Genomic DNA, 25,686 nt, shown 5'->3' with positions numbered 1-25,686 from the left:
TCAGGAATTAACAACATTTTTTGTTTAATTAGCTCCATAATATGCTGCTGATACTTTAATATATGAAACTGGCAATTTAAAGCCCGAATGGCCAGCGTAGAAGTGTACACCTTTTTCCCCCCATCTGTCTAATACCATGGAATCCCTGTCAGAAGGGGTAGGATTTTTGGCACTTGTAGCCTTAATGCCTTTAGGTCCCTGGGAAATGGTCTCTGGATTCGCAGTAGGATTCCTATAAAGGAATTTGAGAGAGTCAGGCACTCTATAGTACCTGTCAGGTTTCCTGGGAGCTGGAGGCAAGGTATCAGGGGGTAAGGCTGGACTCTAGGAAGACATCATCTACAATTTCCAGAACAGGAAGGATAGCTAGAGGCCTGTCCTGAGGCAAGCTTAAAAATTCCCTGAGTCTCTTTTTGGACTGGGAGTAGTCTTGGCTCTCCCAACGGAAATATTCTCTAAGGGTGTGCAGGGTTTCACCAAAGGAAAAATCTTCTGGAGGGGAAGCAGGGGGAATGGAATCCTCTGCATCAGAATCCTCACAGGTAGATAAGGATATGTCCTGGATATCACAGAAGGATCTGAGTAATCAAATTCCTGATCAAAAGAATCAGAAGGAAAATCAGTTCCTGGTCTTTTCAAGGGGGAAGGCTGACTTCCCCTAATTAAAGTAACGAGGTCCTCAGCCATTCTAATCATTTGTTTTAGTGGCATGTGGGCCTTAGAATGTGCTTTGTTCGTCGGTTTCCTAGGCGCAGTGCGAACTTTAGGGCTGAGAAATTCGGTATTTTTGGTTTGAAAGGAAGTCGTCGGTTTAATATGAAAATCAAAAGGCCTGAAAACACCCTCAGAAGCTGGTGCCTTCACAGCGGATCCGGACCCATCCAAGGTAGAGACATCCACAGGTTCCATAGTCGAAGAAGCATTTCGCTGCATACCGGACTCCGAATGGGTCTCAGTAGAGGCCTACAAATCTTAGAAGAGGGTATCAGAGGCTGCGAAAGTGCCTCACTGAGTACCGGTGGGACTGGCGACTAGCTTAACATTAGCGTCGTCGGGAGCTTTGAACCTATGCGGTCTGTCTCTCTCTTTATCCTTTCGTTTTTTCGGAAGATGGGTAGTCGGATGGCTTACAGAAGTCATTTCAGAGTACAGAGATCTAAAGCAAAAGAAATTAGCTACAAAAATAGCCAGATGACGAATAGATCGGGCGTTGAACAAGGCACAAAATTGACAGCTAGGGATGTCGTGGTCTGGGCCTAAACAAGTGATGCAGTAAGAATGAAAATCTCTGCGATGTATTTGCTTTCCACAGGCAAGACAATTATTAATTTTTTCTGACATCGGTTAGAGCAAGTAAAAAGGATCCCCAATGGGCTACTTATCTTTTAGAAGACTTCAGGTCTGAAACTCGAAAAATGAAAATTTCAGGAGTCGGCCGACCGGCACTTGCGAAATGCTTCTGCTTCGGGCACCACACGGCAAGAAAGACTGATGTAATGGCATCGGATGCATGTTTTATACCCCTGAAGACCTGACATCATGGAAGAAGTGACAGCATCCGATGCAGAAATCCCAAGAATCTGGTATTCAGGCCAGCTGAGGGCTACCTGCAGGCAGATAACCCAAATATGATGACTGTAACAGTGAAACACGAAAAACATCTGCAAATGTGAGGAGCCCACTAAGAATCTTAAGTATTTCCTGTGTGTGGGTCCTATGAGAATGTGTAAGTAGGCATCCTTGATGACTAGTGTAGCTAGGAAGCCTTTGCCCATAATAAGAAATGGAGTTGGCAAGGTCAGCATTTTGAAAGTTGGCACCTTTAAGAAAGGAGTGAGACCCCTCCCAAACCCAGGAACCCCACTCGGCCTTCCTGAGAACACTGGAAAATATGAAGGTCTCTCCAAACACCATTATATTGGGCAACTTCAACTACCCAAACAGACTGGGAGCATTACTCTAGCTCCAACACCCTAGCCCAAAGGTTCCTAGAATTTATAAACTCAAATGCTATGGAACAACTTGTTACCACTCCCACAAGAGGGGAAAACATACTGGACCTGATCATCACCAACATGGGGACTCTATGCTCCAGATCAGAAGTGTATCCCTCACTGGTAAGATCATACCATAAACTAATCTCACTGGATATTCACATTCCGACCCCACCCCCTGCCCTGAAAACCACAGTGAAAAACTTCTCTAAAGCAAATTTCACACTCCCCACCCCCTGCCCAGAAAACCACAGTGAAAAACTTCTCTAAAGCAAATTTCACACTCCTCAAAACGGAGGTGGAATCCTTCAAAGCCCCCGGGCCTGTGGAAAATACGGCCCAGACCCCTTTATAAACGCATTCTATGAACACCTTCAGGAATGCATGGATCATGCAATCCCAAATAAAACCAAGACCCAATCCTCCAAAGGCAGACGTCCTGTCTGGTGGACCCCAGCCATAAACAAACTATACAATAGAAGGAGGAAGCTACTACATGATAGAGCAAAATCCCAAAAAGGGAAGGCATCTCTGATCAGTATTGGCAAAAAACTAAGGGCACTCATAAAATTGTCTAAGGCCAGCTTCGAGAGAAAAATTGCACAGGACACTAAGGATAAATCACAAGGCTTTCTTTAGTTATGTTAGGAACCTGGGTGGGAATTCCCAGATATGCTCAGAATTAGTCCAAAATGACAAAAAATACACCAAACCCACAGACATTGCCAACATCCTAGCTGACAGGTTCAGCGCAAGCTCCCCCCCCCACTCCCCACCAAAAGGGCGAATATCTATCCCAGCAGAGTGCTGCCCCCCTGACATCTCAGATGCTCAGGTAAGAGCCGCCCTCTCCAAAGCAAAAAACACAGCATCAATGGGGCCAGACGGTGTCCCGGGCTGTGTCCTACATGAACTCCAAGAAAAGCTAAACCCAAACATAAGACTACTGTTCAATCTCAGCCTTACTACATGATATGTACCCAGAGAGTGGCGTACAGCAATGGTGGTCCCTCTCCACAAAGGTGGTGCCTCAACGGATCCTGTAAACTATCATCCCATAAGCCTGACTAGCTTGGTCTGTAAAGCTATGGAAAGGATCATCATGGACCTCATAAATAAAGATATTGGGGACCTACAGACACTGGATCCTACCCAGTTCGGCTTTGTTAAGGTAGATCCTGCCTCTTAAACCTGATTGATTTCTTTGAAACAGTCACCAAGGCCATTGACGAGGGGAAGGTGGTCCACACAGCCTACCTGGACCTCGCAAAAGCCTTCGATACAATACCCCACTCTGGCATTATAGATAAGCTCACCAGCTTAAATATAAACACCTATGTCACTAGATGGGTTGCAAACTGGCTCAAGGACAGAATCCACATGGTTAGAATTGCTGGAGACATGTCAGACTCCAAACCAGTTACAAGTGGCGTCCCACAAGGCTCAGTCCTGGGACATCTCTTGTTCAGTATATATTTCTCGGAGGTACAGGCAAACACGGAAGGACTGTGGCTGACTAAGTTCGCAGATGACTGCAAACTGGGCGCTATAATCGACTCTCCAGTCGACACAAGCATCCTCCAAAAGGGCCTCATAGAAACAGACAACTGGTGCCAGAGCCATGGCCTCAAGCTAAACGCCAAAAAGTGTATAGTCATCCCCTTTGGCAAAAACAAAGTGCCCACAAATTACCACATAGGTGGTAATCCATTAAGTACAGAAGAAGTAATTAGGGACCTGGGGACCCAAGTTGATAGCAATCTCTCATTTGACAACCACGTGGCCAAAGTGGTTAGAAAAACATTTTATATAGCCCACCTAATCATGAAGGGATTCACATCTAGATCAGGGGAGGTCATTGTGCCTCTTTACTCATCCCTCATCAGGCCCATAATTGAGTACACTGCCCCTTTTGGGATGTACCTTGCCAGACACCTGCAGCAACTGGAAAGACCCCAAAAGTACCTCACCAAGAGGATCAAAGGGCTCAAACAGATGCCATATGCTGCCAGGTTAAAGAAACTCCGGCTCTACTCAGTGGTATACCGCCTGCCCAGAGGCGATCTGTGCCTGACGAATAAAGCCATGTCCAACCCGGAATTAATGGACATGCTGCACCTCAGAAAATCCACATCCCATCGAGCTACGCGCTCGAGAGACTTGAACCTCAGCACTGAAATAAATAGGACATGCTGGAGGGACAGATTCATAACCCAGAGGCTCCCTTCACTCTGGAATAAAATTCCCAGTCCAGGTTAGGCAGAGTCCCTCATTGACTCTCTTCAAGAGGAATCTTGATGAGTGGATGGGAGATCGTAGGTTTACCCCGGGTATCACTTCTGTGTCACTGTTAGACAGAGGCACAGTATACTAACCTCGAAAAAGGGCATAGCAAAATTAATTTAAAATGGGTGGCGAAAGCCAAACACACTCTGGCTAGGCTTATAAATGCCCTAGGGCAGATAGCCTAGTATGAACCTATGAACCTGAAAGGTCTAAGATGGGTCTCCATGGCCCTTCTTTTCTGGGAACTAGGAAAATCCTTGAGTAGAACCCTTTTCTGAATTGGGGAAGGATTATTTCTATAGTGCCCTGGTTTAAAAGGGACTGCAGTCCAGGTATCAGGAGGGTCAGCTGGTGAGCAAGAGGTCGCGGCTTGCCTAGACTTACTGGGGAGGTTATCCAAGACAAGAAGTAACCTTCTTGGAGGATGGAGAGGACCCACTTGTGTGAAGTGAGCCTATTTCAAACAGGGGGGCAGTGGGAAAGACGAGCAGACAGTGAGATGGAGGCAGCTGGTGGGGGAAGGCAGGAGTGGCAGGTAGTCAGACGCTACCTGCCCTGTCCTAAAAGGGTGTCCTTTGACTAGAGGAAGAAGGTGCTATAACTGAAGGATTTTTTTTTCTTTCTTGCTTGCCAGTGTCTACATTAAGGAGCAGGATTGGAGTGTTTCCTGATGAACTGTGTTTTCGCACGATAATTCCTGTAGAATTTAGGTACAGGAGAAACTAGCAGGTGTTTAAGATATTGCATCTCTTTTCCCTTTTGTTGCAGGGATTTGATAAGATCTGCTACTTCAGAGCCAAATAAGGCAGCATAGTCAAGTGGTGCATCATTGAGCTTGGCCCTAAAGTCATCTGGCAGAGGTTGCAAGCGCAGCCAGGAGTACCTGCGAAATGTAGAAGCTGAAGCTGCTAACCTTGCTGAGGATTCTGCAGCATCGTAGCTACATTTAATAGAATGCCTGGTGACTTGGGATGCAAGGGCCAGTGGAACAGGCATAGCTGATTTGCCTGAGGAGCCTGGAATGTCTGCCAACAGTTTGGTGGCAGAGTCTAGAAGAGACGAGGCATACTTAGCCATACGAGTCTGGTAATTAGTAACTCTAAATGCCTAAGTGGAAGAGGTGTAAATCTTTTTGACTATCCTTTCCATAGTTAGACAGAGATGGTAGCTGGATCTGCTGGATGGCACTTAATCAAATGCTTAGCTAAGTCGGGGACTTTGTACAATCTGTCTGCTCTATGAGGAGCAGGAGGTTGTAAATCAAGATTGAGAGATGCAGTGGAAAAAACATCTAAGAAGGCAGGCAGTATAGGAGGAATGGCCGAAGGGCTTGGTGTTTCCATATGAATGAGGTCATAGTACTTCTTTTGTACTTCAGACATCTCTGTGGATTCCCATTTGAAGTGTTCCCTCATTTTAAAAATAGTTTCAGAGAATGTCAAGTCTTCAACAGGGGACTCTGGGTCTATAGATTCTTCCTCTGGGGATCCATAGCCCAAGGGAAAAGATAGTTGTGAATTGTAGGAGAGGGAATCATCTGAGGAATTTGAACAGATGTCCTCTTCCCTGGTAAATGTCTCTGCAGGTTGAGGTCTAGGACTAAGGAGAAGAGGAGAAGGTGCAGGAGCAGAAGTAGCTGATGTAGGCCTCAGGGCCATGAAAGCTGAGAAAAGGCTTTGGCTAAAAGCCTGCCAGTCTGGAATACCTTCTGCTGGCTGAGAAATGTGCTTTCTTTTTTCTCTCTTCTTAAGAGTCCCAACGGGTGGCTGTTTAGGAGCGGGCGTCAAAGTCTGAGGCAGAAAATCAGAAGGTTCCCCTGAACACGCTGGCTCCCCCCAGCATCTGAAACAGTCGCCGGAATAGCCTCTGCGTATGTGGTCTCGCTCAGCGGTAGTACAGCTTCTTCAGAGGTAACCACGATATCCCGTGCAGCGGATCCAGGTCCAGATCCTAAGGCCAGGCCGATGTCGGTCACAGGCTGTGGATCGGCCGGAAGAGGCTCAGCAATTGTCACAGGCTGCAAAGTTCTGGCCTTCTTTTTTGGCGGTTCAGAGGAGAAATCCAATGAGCCCTACATATACAAAGCAAGTTGTTTTAGATATTGGTTTCTAAGTAAAAACGGAGCACATGCAGATGACTGTGCATTTTCTGAACGAATGCCTGGCAAATAGGGAAGGCCTTATAATCGTGCGACCATCCGAGACAGAACAAACACTTATCATGGGTGTCTTTACGAAGGATCTGATGGCCACACTGACACTTACCCTGTCTAGATGAGATGAAAAGGCAGTAATACAAAACTGAGAACTGAAAAGGTCGCCAATGGGGTACTTAGCTTGAAACTTGAAATCGGTCGTCAGTGAAGCAGGAACACCTGGCGTACGACTGGCGACTGGAAAGTTCTGAGGGCTGGTGCGTGCCAACGTCACTTTTATGGCCCACTCTCACCTAGTGTTGATATCTCCTGTACCTAGGAGAGAGTGAAAGCTCTTGGATACTGGCCGTTCGTACGCAAGACTAGAAGGGTAAACCCATTTGCAGAATACCGCAACATAGGAATAGAAGGACATTAAGTATGATGTGAAAATCGTAGCCTGGCAACTTCCCCATTGGGCTAAACTCCTCTGATTCAGAGACTACCTTACTGCTGATGTTTTCCCCTTGGTTGGGGCCTTAGCACAGAAGGTGGTCTCTCAGGTAGACATGCATAAAAAGCAACAAATCAGGGAAGTAGCAAATGCAAATTAGCTATGGGTGCTCCACTACAAATTGTCTGTGATTACTGATTTACTCTGCAGTTACTTTCTGAACCAATTACATAAGTACATTTGTTCTCTACGATGAAAAAGTGACCTCCACTGTAAAAGCATAGCAGTCAACCATTCACTTCTATGGGAGTACTCGCACTGCTGGTAAGTTCAGTAAAGACAGGGGGTGGGAGTGTGTATGAGTCTGTAGGGGGATGAATGAAGATGCACAAATGTATTAGTGTATCTGCCTGTGTGGTCGCAGTAGGAGAGTTAGGTAGGGAACCAAGGGTCTGTGTGTGTGTGTGTGTGTGTGTGGGGGGGGGGGTTAGTATTTATGAGAGTGCAGACAATTTGAGGGGCTTGATTGCTTATGATGGCAGTCGGTGCATTGTGTGTGTGTGTGTGTGTGTGTGTGTGTGTGTGTGTGTGTGTGTGTGTGTGTGTGTGTGTGTGTGTGTGTGTGTGCAAATGGGTGTCTGAATGTGGGTGTAAGAGTGCAGGGTGGATGCATTTGTCAATGAGATGCACAGGTTACCAGGGAGAAAGTACAGTTGTGTACCTACCATAAATGTAGATGTTCGAGTGTATTCACTGTTGCAGTCATTACACTTGGGTTATCCTGCTGGCAGGCTACCCTCAGTCGGCCAGAATTTCCAAGTCTAGGTCCGGTGTCAGTTGCTGTTGCCTCTTTCCTGACGTCAGTGTGCCAGGGGTATAAAAGATGCAGCAGACGCCATTTTCTTCAGTTTTTCTTGCCACAGATGTCAGGTGCCCCCAAATTGGTAGGCTGAAAAAATATGCCAATAAATATGCATGTACAAAAATAACATTTCCTTCATCTACAAGCAAATGCACCACATAGGTTGTATAGGACAGAGAAGTACAGATAAGTCCCAGCAAAAAGGGGGGTGGTGGGTGGGTAACCTAGACTGCAACACTGAATACCAATCGAACATCTACATTTATGGTAGGTACACAACTGTACTATGTTCACGGTGTTTCACTGTTGCAGTCATTACTCTTGGGTTGAATCCCAAAGCTGAGGATGGGTGGCTGGGCTAAATAGGATTAGGAGCGGCTATTAGGCCCTGCAGAAAGTATAGTTTTGTACCTACCATAAATGTAGATGTTCAAGTGCTAATACAGCTGCAGTCATAACAGATGGGTTCTCCTGCCGTCAGGCGGGTCCTCGGTCGGCCGAATTCCAAAGTCTAGATCCGGTGTCGGTTGTCGTCGCTTCTTCCCTGACGTCAGTGCGACAGGGGTATAAAGGAACCAGCCGACGCCATTTTCTTCAGTTTTTCTTGCCCCAGATGTCAGGTGCCCCCAGAAGGAAGGCAATACATAACTTTGTGTAATAAAGCAGTGCAATATAATCAAAATACAGTAGTTGCAAGCAAATACACCATAAATGAAGACCCCAATCAGGTTGTATGAGGATGTGTTAGCCTAAAGGCCTGTCCCAAGAGGGGAAGGAGGGAAACCTGGACTGCAGCTGTATTAGCACTCAAACATCTACATTTATGGTAGGTACAAAACTGTACTATGTTCATCGTGCATACAGCTGCAGTCATAGCAGATGGGTAGAATCCCAAAGCTAAGAAAGGGGTGGTAGGCACTAGGTGGGACTAGGAGGAGCCAGGATGCCCTGCAAGACTGCAGTGGCAAAGCCTGCTCTAGTTTTGGAGTATAATGGTAGGTGGTAGTGCTTGGAGAAGGTATGCACAGAACTCCAAGTGGCTGCTTCCAAAATATCTTTGGTAGGAACTCCTCTGAGGAAAGCTGCAGAGGTAGCTGTGGCCCTTGTGGAGTGAGATCTGATGCCTGTAGGTACAGTTTTGCCATGAAAAGAATAGCAAAAGCGTATGCAGTGGGCTATCCATTTTGAGACTGTCTGTTTCGAAATTGGCTTTCCTTGAGCTCCTACAGCATAGGACACAAAAAGCTGTTCTGATTTTCTGAAAGGCTTTGTTCTGTCCAGATAATAACGTAGTTGTCTGTGGATGTCCAAGGAATGTAGTAATCTCTCCCCTTTGTTTTGAGGATTAGGATAAAAGGTAGGTAAGTGTATGGCCTGATTCAAAGCTACCCTGGATACCACTTTAGGCATAAAGGACGGGTTGGTTCGTAAGGAAACTCTGTCCTGATGGAAGATGATAAAAGGCTGCACAGTCATCAGAGCTTGTAGTTCTGAAACTCTACGGGCTGAGGTAATAGCCAGAAGGAAAGCTGTTTTCCAGGACAAATATTGCAAATCTGATGAGGCAGCTGGCTCAAAGGGAGGCAAGGTCGGTTTTTCCAGAATGAAATTGAGATCCCAAGCAAGTATTGGTTGTTTTCTTGGGGGTCTTAGATTCTTAGCCCCTCTGAGGAACTGTTTTAAGAGAGGGTGAGAGAATAAGGGTGGATCAGTGTTGTATTCTGCAGAAATGGCTGAGGCATGGATTTTGATGGAGGAGAATGAAAGTCCACTGCTTAGCAGCTCAGCTAAATACTGTAGTATACGAGGTAAATTCAGTTTTCCAGGATCCTGGCCCTTTTTCTCATTCCAGACACAAAACTGTTTCCATTTTGCGGAGTAAGCTTTTCTAGTTGACGGCCTTCTGGCCTCCAAAATGACATCCTGCACCTCCTTGGTGAGTAGGGTCTGTTGTGATGCTAAGGAATCTTCCATGCGGCTAGATTGAGTGTTTTTAGCTGGCTGTGAAGAGTTATGAAGTTGTGCCGAGTCAGAAGAAGAGGCATTAGAGGTAGGGTCCATGGTGGTGAATGCGTCAGGCTCCTCAGGAGTGGGTACCACTGGTGTCTTGGCCAGTCCGGAGCAATGAGAATCATCTTTGGTCTGTCTGCTCTGGTTTTCAATAGAACTCTGGGCAGCAGAGGAAGAGGTGGGAAGGCATAAACTGTCATTGATGTCCAACTGAAAGAGAGAGCGTCCACTCTCCAGGCCTTTGGATGGAAAATCCTTGAGCAGAATTTTGTCAATTGGTGATTTTTGTGGGAGGCAAAGAGATCTATGTCTGGCCTTCCCCATGCTTGGATTATTTCTGCAAAAACTTTTGGATGCAACTTCCATTCGTGTGGATCTGTCATATTTCTGCTTAGGTGGTCTGCCAGCGTGTTTTCCTTGCCTGGCAAGTACTGTGCTTGTAGTTCAATTTGTAAGTCCATGGCCATGTTCCAAAGTGACATGGCCAGTCTGCATAGGGGTATGAATGTGTTCCTCCCGGTTTGTTTATGCACCACATAACTGTGGTGTTGTCCGTTCTTATCAATAGTTGACCTGGTTGCAGAAGGTCCTTGAAAGCTATAATAGCATTTATTACTGCTAGCATTTCCTTTTGATTGATGTGAAGGTGCTTTTCTTTTTGGGACCATTTGCCCTGAATGCACCGATCTGTCATGTCGCCCCAGGCGTAGTCCGAGGCATCTGTTGTGATGACTTGATTTGCTTGAGGCTTGCTGAATGGAAGACCTGTGTTTGTTTGACATGCTTGAGCCCACCACAGAAATTCCTTTTGTAGACATGGAATTAGTGGTATTATTATTTCCAAACTGTGGCTGTGTTGAGACCATATGTTTTTCAGGTACCACTGAAGTTTCCTCATATGTAGCTTTGCACATGGGATTAGTAAGATGCAAGATGCCATGAATCCCAGAGCCTGCAGGATTTTCCTTGCAGTCAGCCTGGTGCAATTTGCTAGTGCTCTGAAGTATTGAGTTAGTTGTCCCTGCTTCTCTGGCGTGAGGTAGGCCATCTGGGTGTTTGTGTCCAAGTTGGCACCCAGGAAAATTATCTTCCGAGAGGGTATTAGCCTTGATTTCTTTTTGTTGACTGTGTATCCAGAGAGCTCAACAACATTATTACATAAGCCAGATGTTTCAGAAGAATGTGCTTGCTGTCCGCTTGGATCATGCAGTCGTCCAAATAAGGGTATATTTGTATCCCTTGAAGTCTGCAGTAGGCAATTACTGATGCCAGGCATTTCGTGAATACTCTGGGCGCAGTAGATAAGCCAAAGGGCAATGCAGAGAATCGATAATGGGTTGAACCTGCAAGAAATCTGAGGTATCTTCTGCAATTTTGTCCGATTGGGACATGCAGGTATGCCTCCTTGAGGTCCAATGTTACCAGCCAAGACTCCTTGCCCAGCATGGGAAGAAGTTGCTGTAGAGTGAGCATCTTGAATTTTGGTACGAGTAGAAATGTGTTTAGGATGGACAGGTCCAAAATAGGTCTCCAATCTTTTCCCTTCCTTGGTACCAGGAATAGCCTGGAATAAAAACCTTGACCTTGTTCGTGCGTAGGTACCTCTTGAATAGCTTTCATGTCTATGAGATCTGTAATTTGCCTTTGTGCCTCTGCCCTTTGGTTGTGTGGCAGGTTTGGCATGCCTCTCATTTTTGGAAGGGTGTGAAAATCGAATCTGTAACCTCTGTTTATAATGTCCAGGATCCATTTGTCTTTTGTGACAATATGCCAATTCTTTGAAAATAATGCCAGCTTTCCTCCTAAGGGGGAAGGAATGGACTCCTCCACATCAGAGTCTTCAAAAGGGGAGTAAGAATGTTCCTGATCATCAGAGTGCTCTGAAATAATGCAGCCCTGATCAGAGGAGGGGGATTCTTCCTCCACTCTGGGCCTTTTGTCCGGTGGGGGTTGAGAACCCCTGATAAGAGTAATTAAATCCTCAGCCATTTTAAGCATCTGCTTTTTAGGCATGGGGCCTGGAGATGGGCCCTGTGTAGATTGTCTCTTAGAGTGCATGGCTGCTTTAGACTTAGTGAAAGCCTTGATGGAGAAAGAAGAGGAAAGTCTGAAGACACTTTGAGTGGAGGTAGACCTGTCCACATTTTGAGGTTCAACGCCAAGAGTGGCTTCGGTATCTGTAGTCGGCCGAGGAGCCTGCGACCTCGGGCACTGGAGACACCGCCAATGAAGTGTCGTCGGTAGTCAGGGGCTGCGTAGGCGCCTCGCTGAGAACCGGACCACGTGTAGTCGGCTTTGGCGTGGTGTCGGTAGAGGCCGCGGACCTCGTGTGTCGGTCCTTATCTTTGCGCTTTTTAGACAAAACTGGAGTCGGAGTATCCGACGACATAATATAGTTCAATTTTTTGCCAAAATAATGCTGGGCGAACTCCGCCTGACGCTTAATGGTGCGTTTGTTGAATGTAGCACAAAAGCAACAGACCGAGACGTTGTGGTCTGGGCCTAAACAAGGAATACAGAGGGAATGAAAATCCTTATGTGGTATTTGCTTCCCACATGAAATACAATTATTAACTTTGTCTGACATCGGTCTGAGGCAAGAAAAGTTTCCCCAACGGGGTACTTAGCTTTCAAGAAGACTTCGGTTGCAAAATTTTTGTAATTTCAGGAGCTGGCCAACCAGCACTTGCGAACTGCTTCTGCTTCGGGCACCGCGCGGCAAGAAAGATTGAAGAAAATGGCGCCGGCTGGTTCTTTTATACCCCTGTCGCACTGACGTCAGGGAAGAAGCGACGACAACCGACGCCGGACCAAGACTTTGGAATTCGGCCGACCGAAGACCCGCCTGACGGCAGGAGAACCCCATCTGTTATGACTGCAGCTGTTTGCACAATGAACATCCATGACACACTGCGCAGGAAAGGGTACCAGTGTTGGCGTGGCCAGTTTGGAGCAATCAAAATCATCTTTAGTTTGTCTTGTTTTATTTTAGTAGTACTTTGGAAAGCAGAGGGGGGGGGGGCATAGACGGATAGGTTTCTCCAGATGAAAGACAGAGCATCCACTTTTCAGGCTTGCTTGTGGGGAGTCCTTGTGCAAAATTTGTCCAATTGGTAGTTCTGGGGAAAGGCAAACAGGTCTATATCTGGGCTCCCCCATTTGCCTGTCAACATGTTGAAAAGCCTTAGTTCCAGTTTCTACTCGTGTGGGTCCATGAGGTTTCTACTTAGTCCGTCTGCAGTGTATTTAATTTTCCCAGCAGGAATTCAGCTTGTAGTTGCACTTGGTAGCTCAAGGCTGTGTTCCACAATGTCATGGTTAGTCTGCAGAGGGGGTAAGAATGTGTACCCCCTGCTTGTTTATGTACCACATAACAGTGGTGTTGTCCGTCTTTACCAAAAGTTGTCCTGGAAGAATGTGGTCCTTGAAGGCTGTCAGAGCATTTTGTACAGCTAACATTTCTTTTTGACTGATACGTAGGTGCATTTGACTTAGGTTCCCATTTGCCCGGAATGCACTTCCCTGCCAGGTGAGCCCCCCATGCATAGTCTGATGCGTCTGTTGTTTGGGCGGCAGAGTGTGGTGCGAAAGGTAGTCCCTTGTTTTGGCAGCAGGCCTCTGCCCACCAAAGGAATTCTAGGCGTAGGCAAGGTATGATAGTAATCATTGCTTTTAGATCCCGAGAATGTTGACACCATAGGCTTTTTAGATACCACTGTAGTTTCCTCATATGCAGTCTTACATACGGAATTAGAAGAATGCAGAAGGCCATGAACCCCAAGGCTTGCAGTATTTCTCTTGCAGATAGCAGGGTTTTTGTGGCCACTTGTTTGAAGTAGGTTGTCAAATTAATTTGTTTCTCTGGTGTGAGGTAAGCCATCTGGGAAGTTGTATTCAAACTTGCTCCCAGGAATATAATTTGTTGACAGGGTACCAGGTGTGATTTCTTTTCGTTTACAGTGCACCCCAGACAAGTTAGAACCCTTTGTACAAAGGCCAGATGATTCAAAAGTATGCCCTGGCATTCTGCCTGAATTAGACAATTGTCCAGGTATGGGTATATTTGAATATTTCTTTGCCTGCAAAATGCAATAACTGGAACTAGGCACTTTGTGAATACCCTGGCTGCAGCAGATAAGCCAAACGGCAGTGCAGAGAACTGCATGTAGCCTGCTTTGAATCGAGGTATTTTCTGCAAGATTCCCTGATTGGGATGTGCAGGTATGCTTCTTTTAAATCTAGTGTTGCCAACCAGGCATCTTTGCCTAGCATAGGCAGTAACTGGTGAAGAGTCAGCATCTTGAATTTTGGAATTTCCAAAAAGGTGTTTAGAGTAGATAGGACGCCATGAATTGTCTTTTCTGGGCACCAGGAAAAGTCTCAAGTAGAAGCCTTGTCCCTTTTCCTCTTCCGGCACCAACTGAATAGCCCCCATACTTGAGAGAAAGTACTTGTTTTTGGGCCTCTGCCCACTGATTTGGGGGTAGGTCCGGCCACCCGCTTGGTGTTGGCAACGTGTGGAAGTGAAATCTGTATCCCTGGGACACTATATTTAAAACTCATTTGTCCTGGGTAATGAGTTCCCAGTTCTTTGCAATGAAGAGCAATCTTTCCCCCCAAAGGGGCAGTCAGTTGATAAGTGCTTGGAAATTTTAAACGGAAGTCATTGAGACAGTTTACCATAGGGGGGAGTCTTATTACTCCCAGATTTGGAAGTGGAGTCCCCCACTGCTTAGTCCTGTGTGTCCCCTGGGACTGAAACCTGGGGCTTTTTCTGTGTCTGGGTTTGGCTTGAGAAGACCTGGAAGGGGCTGGAAAGGACCAATTCTTAGAGGGCCAGTGCCTACTAAATATAGGAGGCTGAACTTGTAAGAAATATTTAACAGTTTGCATAGATTTAGCTTTATCTTCCATCTTAAGAACTTCCTCAGCCTTGTTGCCAAACAGGCGGTCCTGATTTAAGGGAGCATCCAACAATTTAGCTTTAACATGATCTGGCAAAGACTGCTCCTTTAATCAAGCACGCCTTCTGAGCACAGACCCAATAACAGCAGCCCTGCAAGAGGCCTCTAATGAATGAAAACCACATTGCAAAGTATGTTTTCCAACTTGTAAAGAAGAATGCATTAAATCCTGCAATTCTTTATTTTCCACACAGTCAGGAATCAACATCATTTTCTGTTTAAGCAATCTAATAACATGTTGCTGATACTTTAACATATGAAACTGGCAGTTTAAAGCCCTAATGGCCAAGGTTGCATAAGTGTAAACCTTCTTACCCCATCTATCCAGCGCCATGGAGACTCTATCAGAAGGGGTAGGATTTTTAGCAGTAGAAGCCTTAATGCCCTTGGGCCCCCTGTGAAATAGTCTAGATCTGCAATAGGATTTTTAAAAAGGAACTTGTGGGACTCAGGGACCCTGTAATACCTGTCAGGTTTTCTGGGAGCAGGAGGCAAGGAATCAGGGGCCAAACTAGATTCCGAAAAAGCATCATCAACAATGTCTAGTACAGGAGGAATAGCTAAAGGCCTACGCTGAGGTAGGAGTAAGAAATCCCTAAGCCTCTCTTTTGAATCAGAAAAATCCTGGCTTTCCCAGTGAAAATGCTCCCTTAGGGTATACAAGGTTTCCCCAAAAGAAAAATCCTCTGGAGGGGAAGCAGAGGGAATGGAGTCCTCTGCATCAGAATCCTCATAAGTAGAAAAGGGCAAATCCAGATCATCAGAAGAATCAGAAACAGAATCCTGGTCAGAAGATTCATAAACAACTTTGGTCCTAGGCCTCTTAGAAAGGTGGGGTTGGCTACACCTGATTAGAGTTATTAAATATTCAGCCATTCTTATCATTTGTTTTTTAGGCAAAGAGGCCTGAGCATGTGGCCTGGGTGTCATTTTTTTAGGCATGGTTCGAGATTTAGGCCTAAGTGAAGGAGGCGTCAGTTTAATATGCAAGTCCATAGGCCTGAATACACCCTCAGAAGCCAGTGCCTGCACAGTGACTCTGGATCCATCCAAGGTAGAGACATCCGCAGGTTCCATGAAGCATCTCGCAGCATACCGTACTCCGAATGGGTCTCAGTAGAGGCCTGGGAATCAGAAGTAGAGGTTATCAGGGGCTGCGAAAGCGCCTCACTGGCGACTGGCTTAGGAGAAGCATCATTGGCAGTTTTGGACCTCGGCGGCCCGTCTCTGTCTTTATCTTTGCGTTTTTTCGGAATCCCGGTAGTCGGATGGCTAAGCAACATTTCTGGATAATTAAACAGAGAACCGAAATATTTAGAGGCGAAAATATACTGACGACGGATAGTGCGCTGATTAAATAAAGCACAAAACCGACAGCAAGATACGTTGTGGTCAGGTCCTAGGCAAGGAATACAGTACGAATGAAAATCTTTATCAGGTATTTGCTTTCCACAAGTAATGCAATTATTAACTTTTACTGACATCGGTAAGGAGCAAGAAAAAGTTTCCCCAATGGGGTACTTAGCTTTAGTTGAAGACTTCGGTTCTGAAACTCGAAAACGAAAATTTCAGGAGTCGGCCGACCAGCAGTTGCGAACTGCTTCTGCTTCTGGCACCGCACAGCAAGAAACACTGATGTAATGGCATCGGCTGCATGTTTTATATCCCTGACATCATGGAAGAAGGGACAGCAACCGACGCAGGACCCAAGACTTTGTTAATCAGGCCGAATGGGGGCTACCTGCAAGCAGATAACCCAAATGTAATGACTGCAACAGTGAAACACGAAGAACATCTATACAACTCTTATGACAACTACTCAATAACTTACTGATCATAGCAAAACCTCTGAATGCGCATACACTAAAAATACAAGTGTGAACTGGTCAGGTTATAAGAAAAAAATTAAAGCCCCCCCCCCCCAAAAAAAAACACACTCAAGGGAGGTGCAAACTCTCGTACACCTTTTTATCATCACCACTATAAAGTCAACACATCTCAAAGAAAAAGCAATCAGTGAAAAGCCAACAAAAAAAACCTGTCCCACCCTTTCTTCAGAAGACAGAAAACAGTTCCATTTCAGTCGTATGTAAAGTGAGCACCAGCAAACAACTACCTACCACCTCAAGGAAGTCAGATAGGAGCAATCTCACACTGAATAACAGAACCAGTAACTAATAATATGCATGCACGCTTCATGTGAATTAAAATATATGAAAATTATGACATTCTAGGATATTCATAAAGAACATACGTGCAGCTTCAGTAAGCTGGTCCATATGTATGCAGTACACATAGTAACTCACTTAAACTTAGTATAACTGCTTTACAAATACAGTTCAGACATACAATCTATACATTATCCGAATGTAAAGTCTTACCAGAACAGGCTGCTCTAGTGTTGCTTGCCTTTCCTCTTTTTCAACTGTTCTTCGGCAGTCTGGACACACCCACAAGGGAAGATGTAGCATACTGTTCACTTTGGGAGATGTGGAAAGTGCTATTTTGTTGGAGTTTGTAGTTCCATTCTCTGAGATAAGTGAATCTTTCCGTTCACTTCTACAAAGGAGGCAATGTTCTCCTGTTGTGTAAGGTGCTCGCTGGCCCAAGCCAAACGTGAATGGGGTCTGTGATTTAAAATAAAAACTACAACTTTATGTTCTTAGTAATTTACCCATTTCTGTAAACCTATAAATACATATTATGCACAGCCTTCATACTTGCTATAAACATCACTGAGGGCAACAAAAGGGAACCCTATGTACAGTCATTCTACAAGAGGTCCCAGTTACCTGCAGCCTTCATCATCTCAATAGTCCTAAGCTAGTTTTCACCTCTCATTCTCATTTTCACATCTGACAGCAAAAACCTAAGTACGAATGCATGAGGAAAATGTGAGCAGATTCACCATAAAGTACAGCTGTGTTCCACTTACCATAATTGTAGATGTTCAAGTAGATCGATGCTGTAGTACTGATTCTTGCATCTTCCTGCCATGAAGAAGCTTGCGACCAGCCCAATTTCCAGTGTTTTTACATCATCCCTAGTCAACAGATGTCTGGATGTCAGGGTATAAGAAAGGTGGAGTCAATGCCATCTTTGTGTCTTTCTAAGCAGTGAATGGGCAGTCTGATGTCTGAAGACAGCACAACCTCAACAGTTCACTAAATTTAAGTGAGAAAGAGGTGGGGAAAAAAATATAGGAGGCAGACGGGATGATGCAGGTAAGAGGACGATCTGAAGAAAGCCTCCTTTAACCCCTGTCACCCATCAAGGGGGAGACAAGTAGTCAGCAGATACAGGGGCGGAGAATGGGAGTATGTACTGCAACATTGTTCTACTTGAACAGCTACAATTATAAGTGAGATACATGTGTATCTACTCTTTGCAGTCAATGTTGCCGTACTGATAGGTTTGTAGGTTCACAGCTGTGTACTAGGCTAATGAACACTAGGGCCTTTTTAAGCCTAGCCATGTATCCTAAGTCTCTGACAAGTTTTGGTACCACTGATAAGTGTAAGCAAGGACATGGGAGGTGAAACATTTACAAGTAGGGGCCTGAGAGATTAACCATTATAGGCTGCTTGTGTCCATTAGAGAGACAGGTAACAAAACCAGGGATGAATTTCATGTTCCCCATCCAATGTCCAAGTTACAGCTGATTTGGGGTTAGGGAGGAACTCCGCTTCACATGGATGGGAAGCCTGTTCCAGAGAATGGGTACTCTCTAAGATACATATCTGTCTCTCCAGCTGTTCCTATTTACATCACAAGCAAGGTTTAAGTCTTTAGAATGGGGAATTCTGGTACTGTTTGTTTTGCAGATATGCAAAAGGTCCATCAGAGTGGGAGGCCTACAATGCCTTATACACCAGTTAGAGTTCTCCCCTCAACAGCCTGCAGGAGACAAAATACAATGACAGGGCTTTGAGGCAGTCTGCATAGGACCCTATATTCCTTTAATAAGGAACCTCTGTGGATGTTCCAATTGTTGGATGTGCCTAGTTAGGTACACACCAAAGGGTTGTACTCAATTATAGGTCAGATGAATGGTGAATATAGTGGAAAAAGAAGTTATGTACCTACCATAACGTTCCATGTTAGTTGTCCTTCATCTTGCCTTCCTTCTTGTTGTTTGGGTTTGGAGCCGATCCTCGGTTCTGACTCGGCCTACTTCTATAGCTCGAGGCTAACCCTTATCCCAGAATGCCCAGCGTCAGCTACCCAGATCTCGTTTGAGATAGCGCACACTAGACAAAGTAACCAGTAACCTAAAACTGATTTACCAAAATAAAAGTTCAGAGTAAACTGTCATAAAATTACCTGGCATGTGAACCAAGAAATAGGAAATCAGACAGTGAAACCATAGTGAACTCCTCTCAATCCTCCAGGAAGGGGGAAGGAGGGGGAGACGCAAGAAGGTAAACGAGATGAAGGACAACAAACATGGAACGTTATTGGTAGGTACATAACTTCTTTATGTTAAGTTGTGCAGTCTCGCCTTCATTCTTGATGTTTGGGACAGCATCCCTAGCACCTAAAGACCCCAGGTGGCTCATTGGAACAGATTCTTCAGAACAGTGGAACCAAAGGAAGCCCTGCTCTGGGAGACCACATCCACTTTGTAATGAGAGATAAAGGTATGAGGGTTTGCCCAAGTGGCAGCTGCACAAATTGAGTCTATGGGCAATTTAGACTGAAAGGCTATAGAAGTGGCTAATGCTCTAGTAGAATGACATTTCGGTTTTGCTGGTAGATGTTTATGTCTTAACTGATAAATAAAGGCAATGGTGTCAGATAACCATTTAGATAAAGGTCACCTTAGAAACTGGAAGGCTTTGCTTATTGTGAGCATAGGAGAGAAATAATTGGTCAGACTTTCTTAGCTCTTTGGTCCTATGGAGGTAAAAACGTAATTGCCTGTACACATCCAGTTGGTGAAGACTGTATTCTGCCTTGTTGCTATGATTGGGAAAAAAGACAGGGACATCAATGGATTGATTTAAATTGTTTTCTGAACAGACTTCTGGTATGAAGGATGGGTTGGTTCTCAGAAAAACTCTTATCTTTGTGAAACACCATATATGGAGGACGAACACAGGGTGCTTGGAGTTCTGAAACGAGTCTAGCTGAGGTAATAGCAACCAGAAAAAGTATTTTCCAAGAAATACATTTTAAGGGACATGAAGCTGCTGGTTCAAAGGGAGGCAGAATCAAAGAAATCAAAACTAAATTGAGGTCCCAAGGAGGAGGTGGATCCCTCACTGGGAGTCTAAGAAGAGATGTTCCTCTCATGAAGGCTTTGCAGAGCTTATGAGACATTATGCTAGAATTAAGAATTCCAATATGAAAATTAGATATGGCAGCCAATTGTACGCTGATGGTAGCAGCAGCCACACCCAACTGAAAAAGCTCTGCTAGAAATTCTAGAATTTGATGGACTGGGGCTGAAAAGGAGTCTAACTTTCTAGATTCTGCCTAGTAAGAAAATCTTTTCCATTTGTTAGCATAAGTCTTTCTAGTAGTTGACTTATGGGAGGAAACAGTAATATCACAAACTGCTGGGGAGATACTTGGAAGCCTGGCTAAGGTAGGAAGTGGAGAAACCAAGCTGTGAGCTTGAGAGTCTGAAGGGACTGATGTAACCCGCCTGACTGATGAATCAACAGATTTGGCAATGGGTCCAGAACCCAAGGCTGGTCTAGAAGGTGGAGGTGCAGGAACGGAAACCATATCTGTCGAGGCCAATAGGGTGCAATAAGGATCATTTTGCAACCCAACAATTTTGCTTTCTGTATGAGTCTTGGAATTAGGGGAAAACGGGGAAATGCATAAAGGAGTCCTTGAGGCCAATCGTGGACTAGACCGTCCCTGGGAGTTTGACCTGGAGGAGGAAGCAGGGAGAAGTAGCTGCTGCATTTGTTGTTGAGGGGGGTGGCAAATAGATCGCAGCAAGGCTGGCCCCATTTGCGAAGATAAGGTCCGCAACTTCCTGATTCAGAGACCACTTGTGAGGCATGAGGATAGCCTTGCTGAGCCTCTCCGCTATTATGTTGGATTTCCCAGGGATGCGTGTTGCTGTCAGGAAACGTTGGGAGGAAAATCGCCCATTGCCATAGCCAGAGGGCTTCTCAACACAAGGGGTAGGACCTGGTCCCGCCCTGCTTGTTGATGTACCACACAACTGACACGTTGTCTGTCTGGTTCGCAATAGTCCTGGACGGAAGAGAGTCTTGAAGAGCATGAAACACAAGGAACACCGCTCTCATCTCTAGGACATTGATATGCAGATGGTACTCGTGAGGTTGCCACATGCCTTGGACTGTCCTGCCTAGATAATGTCCCCCCCACCCTATCAGGGAGGCGTCCGTGGTCACTGTAGCAATGCAATCGGAGGGGGTTAAATGAAAGGTCTGCCCTGAGTCACCAGAGGGGAGACAATCCACCAAGAGAGGTGTCTTTTGCATGTTTCTGTAATCAGGATCATGTGAGACATGGGTAGTTCCTGAAAGGACTCTCATGTGGTAACGTGCTAATGGTACAAGAAGAATACCAGCTGCCATGGAGCCTAGACCTTGCAGGACATGTCTGAGTTGGACCTTTCTGCTCTGCATTAGAAATGACACTTGTTGGCGAATAGAGAAAACTCTTTCCTGAGGTAACCTTGCAAACATCTGTTTTGTGTTTAATTCTGCTCCTATATATGTAACAGATTGACAGGGCAACAAGGCAGATTTTTTGAAATTTACTGAATTGCCTACTTGGGTGCAGGTTGATAATGTATAATCCCGTGGCTCCAAGAGTTGATGCCTGGTGGTAGCACTTAGGAGCCAGTCATCTAGATAGGGAAACACCTGGAATCCTTGACGTCTCAGGAGAGCCATGACTACTGCCATACATTTGGTGAACACCCTGGGGGCTGTGGTGAGACCAAAGGGCAGAGCTCTGAACTGGTAATGACTGGCCCCTACCCGGAAGCAAAGAAATCTCCTGGAACGTCTGTCTATTTTGATAGAGTAGTATGCATCCTGAAGATCTATGGAGCACATCCAGTTGTCCTGACCCAGAAAAGGGAGAATGGACTGCAGTGTTACCATCTGGAACTTCACTTTTTGTACAGATTTTTCAATCTGCTGAGATCCAGTATTGGTCTCCAGTCCCGTCTTTTTTTGGTACTAAAAAGAATCTTGAGTAAGTTTCGGATCCTAGTTGGTCTGCGGGGACTTCCTGAATGGCTTTTTTTTCTAGCAGTTTTGAAACTTGAATAAAGTACAGTTGTGTACCTACCATAAATGTAGATGTTCGGGTGTATTCACTGTTGCAGTCATTACTCTTTGGTTATCCTGCTGGCAAGCTACCCGCAGTCGGCCTGAATTCCAAAGTCCTGGTCCGGCGTCGGCTGCTGTCACCTCTTCCCTGACGTCAGTGCGCCAGGGGTATAAAAGATGCAGCCGACGCCATTTTCTTCAGTTTTTCTTGCCCCAGATGTCAGGTGACCCAAAAGGGTAGGCTAAATATATTATACCAATAAACATACATGCAGTAAAGAAACATTTCCTTCATCTACAAGCAAATATACCACATAGGTTGTATAGAATAGAGAAGTACAGATACACCCCAGCAAAAGAAAGGGGGACAGTGGGAGGGTAACCTGGACTGCAACAGTGCATACACTCGAACATCTACATTTATGGTAGGTACACAACTGTACTATGTTCATCGTGTTTCACTGTTGCAGTCACTACTCTTGGGTTGAATCCCAAAGCTGAGGATGGGTGGCTGGGCTAAATAAGATTAGGACAGGCTATGAGGCCCTGCAGAACTGCAGTGACAAAGCCTGCTCTGGATTCAGAGTAAAGAGGTAAGTGGTAGTGCTTTGTAAAAGTGTGCACTGAACTCCAAGTTGCAGCCTCTAAGATGTCTTTCGTTGGTACTCCTCTGAAGAAGGCAGCTGAAGTGGTTGTTGCTCTGGTAGAATGAGGCCCAATGCCCTTAGGCACTGATTTGCCATGCTGATAATAGCAGAAACGGATGCAATGGCTTATCCATTTAGAAATGGTCTGTTTTGAGATGGCCTTTCCTTGTGATCCTGCAGCATATGACACTAAAAGTTGCTCAGTCTTTCTGAAAGCTTTCGTTCTGTCCACGTAGAAGGGTAGCTGCCTGTGTACGTCCAAAGAATGCAGAATTTTCTCACCCTTGTTCTGTGGGTTTGGATAAAAAGTAGGCAAGTGAATGGTTTGGTTGAGGGCCACACTGGACACACCTTAGGCATAAATGTTGGGTTTGTCCTCAGAGAAACCTGGTCTGGATGAAAAATGATATAAGGTTCCACAGCCATGAGTGCTTGTAACTCAGAGATTCGTCTTGCAGAGGTTATTGCTAGGAGCAGAGCTGTTTTCCAGGATAAGAATTTTATATCAGCTGTTGAGGCTGGCTCAAAAGGAGGCAGTGTGAGTTTTTCCAAGACATAATTGAGGTCCCATGCCGGAATTGGTGCTCTCCTTGGAGGCCTGATGTTTTTGGCCCCTCTGAGGTACTGCCTTATTAAAGGATAAGAAAACAGAGGTGGTTCCGTATTGCAATGGGCTGAAATGGCTGAGGCATGAATCTTAATTGATGAAAAGGAAAGGCCTTTGTCCAGCATCTCAGTTAGGTATTGTAAAATCTGAGGGAGATTTGGTACATAAGTGCCAATGCCTTGTTCCTGGTTCCAAGCACAGAATCTCTTCCATTTTTCTGCATAAGATTTTCTGGTACTGGGCCTCCTTGCCTTCAAGATAACATCCATAACAGCTTTTGAAAGAGGAGTGTTCTGAATGGCTACATTATCCACCATGCTGCCAGATTTAAGGTCCTGAGTTGGCTGTGCAGGATCTGATTGTTTTGTTGGGTCAGCAAGTGAGAAGTTTGAGGCAATATCCATGCTGGACCTTGAGACAAGCTCTTTAGGATAGGGTACCAGTGCTGGCGTGGCCAGTCTGGTGCAATCAGTATCATTTTTGGCTTCTCTTGTCTGACCTTTAGGAGTACCCAGGGAAGGAGAGGCAGTGAAGGAAAGGCATATACTGTTAGATTTTTCCAGCTGAAGGATAGGGCGTCCACTCTCAATGCTTGTTTGTGATAAATCCTTGTGCAAAATCTCTGTAATTGGCAGTTGTGAGGGGAGGCAAATAGATCTATGTCTGGGCATCCCCATTTCCTTGTTATCTTGCTGAAGACTTGTAGATCCAGTTTCCACTCGTGGGGATCCATGAGGCTTCTGCTTAGTTCGTCTGCCAGAGTATTTGTTTTTCCTGGCAGGAATTGTGCTTGCAGGTGAACTTGATAAGTCAATGCTGTGTCCCATATGGTCATTGCTTGTCTGCAGAGGGGGTAGGAATGTGTTCCTCCCTGCTTGTTTATGTACCACATGACCGTAGTATGGTCTGTCTATCGGTAGCTGTCCTGGTTGAAGTAGATCCTTGAAAGCGGTCAGGGCATTCAGAACAGCTAGCATCTCTTTTTGAGTGATGTGAAGATGCATCTGGCTTGCAGGCCATGTGCCCTGAATACATTTCCCTGCCATATGGGCCCCCAGGCATATGCTGATGCACCCATTGTCAGTGTCTGTCTGGCTGTGTGTAAAGTGAATGGCAGACCCTTGTTGTGGTGACAGGCCTGTGCCCACCATCGAAACTCCTGTTGCAGACAGGGAATGAGGGTAATTACTGTCTCCAGGCTGTGGCAATGCTGAGTCCAAACACTTTTTAGATACCATTGTAGTTTCCTCATATGCAGTCTGGCATATGGAATTAGTAGAATGCAGGATGCCATGAAACCCAAAGCCTGCATGATTTTCCTTGCAGATAACTGGGTCTTTGTTGCCAACTTTTTGAAGTAAGAAGTCAGTTGCTTTTGTTTGTCTGGCGTGAGAAGTCATCTGGGCAGTTGTATTTAAGCTTGCACCCAGGAATATTATCTCTTGAGAGGGTACTAGTTTTGATTTCTTTTCGTTTACTGTGTACCCTAGGCAAATTAGTAATCTTTTTACAAACGGCAGATGCTTTAGAAGAATGTCTTTGTTCTCTGCTTGAATAAGGCAATCGTCCAAGCAGGGATATATCTGAATTCCTCTGTCTGCAAAATGCAATTACTGGTGCCAGGCATTTTGTGAAGACCCTGGGCGCAGTAGATAAGCCAAAGGGCAGTGCAAAGAATTGGTAGTGCATTGAGCCAGCTATGAATCTGAGGTATCTTCTGCAAGATTGTCTGATTGGGACATGCAGGTATGCCTCCTTTAGGTCCAAAGTTACGAGCTAAGCCTTCTTGCCCAGCATGGGCAGTAGCTGCTGCAGAGTCAACATCTTGAATTTTGGAACCTCCAGAAACGTGTTTAGTATAGACAGGTCCAGTATTGGTCTCTAAGCTTTGTCCTTTCTGGGCACTAAGAAAAGTCTGGAGGAAAATCCTTGCCCCTGCTCTTGTTGTGGTACTTGTTGAATGGCCCTCATGTACATGAGGGCTGTAATTTGCTTTTGTGCCTCTGCCCATTGATTGTGTGGCAGGTCTGGCATACCTTTTGCCCTTGGTAGGGTGTAAAAATGGAACCTGTAGCCTTGGGACACTACGTTCAAGACCCATTTATCCTGGGTAACCATTTGCCAATTTGATGAAAAAAGTGCTAGTTTTCCCCCTAAGGGGGCTGCCAAAAGAAAAGTGCTTGGATCTGGCAGAGGAAAGTCATTGGGACTGTTTCTTGTAAGGTTGTGATTTGCCTTCTCCGTCTTTGGAGGTAGGAACACCCCATTGTTTAGGCCTGTATGAGCCTTGGGCCTGAGAGCTGCCTCTGGGACGTCTGTATCTGCCTCTTTGTGGTCTGTCTGACACTGGAAAGGACCAATTTTTAGAAGGCCGGTTCCTGCTAAATCTGGGTGGCTGTACCTGTAAGAAATCCTTAACTTTCTGCATGGATTTCACTTTATCCTCCATTTTCTTCAACA

General features: G+C 45.4%; 1 protein-coding gene across 2 annotated transcripts in view; it reads right to left on the bottom strand.

Annotated features, from left to right (window-relative positions):
• Window positions 1-25,686, bottom strand: part of FAM193A (family with sequence similarity 193 member A) — a 2,395,037-nt gene that overhangs the window by 2,055,453 nt on the left and 313,898 nt on the right. For both annotated transcript variants that reach the window (XM_044062897.1, XM_044062898.1), the window contains one exon: window positions 17,086-17,331. In XM_044062897.1, the coding sequence (XP_043918832.1) occupies window positions 17,086-17,331 (246 nt within the window). The remainder of the gene's footprint in view (window positions 1-17,085; window positions 17,332-25,686) is intronic.

The sequence above is a fragment of the Protopterus annectens genome, chromosome 2.part1, assembly GCF_019279795.1.
Source record: "Protopterus annectens isolate FY-2018-M chromosome 2.part1, PAN1.0, whole genome shotgun sequence".
In the NCBI taxonomy this organism is placed as follows: domain Eukaryota; kingdom Metazoa; phylum Chordata; order Ceratodontiformes; family Protopteridae; genus Protopterus; species Protopterus annectens.
Note: the sequence above shows the minus strand (reverse complement) of the source record. Positions and strands in the feature narration are given on the sequence as shown.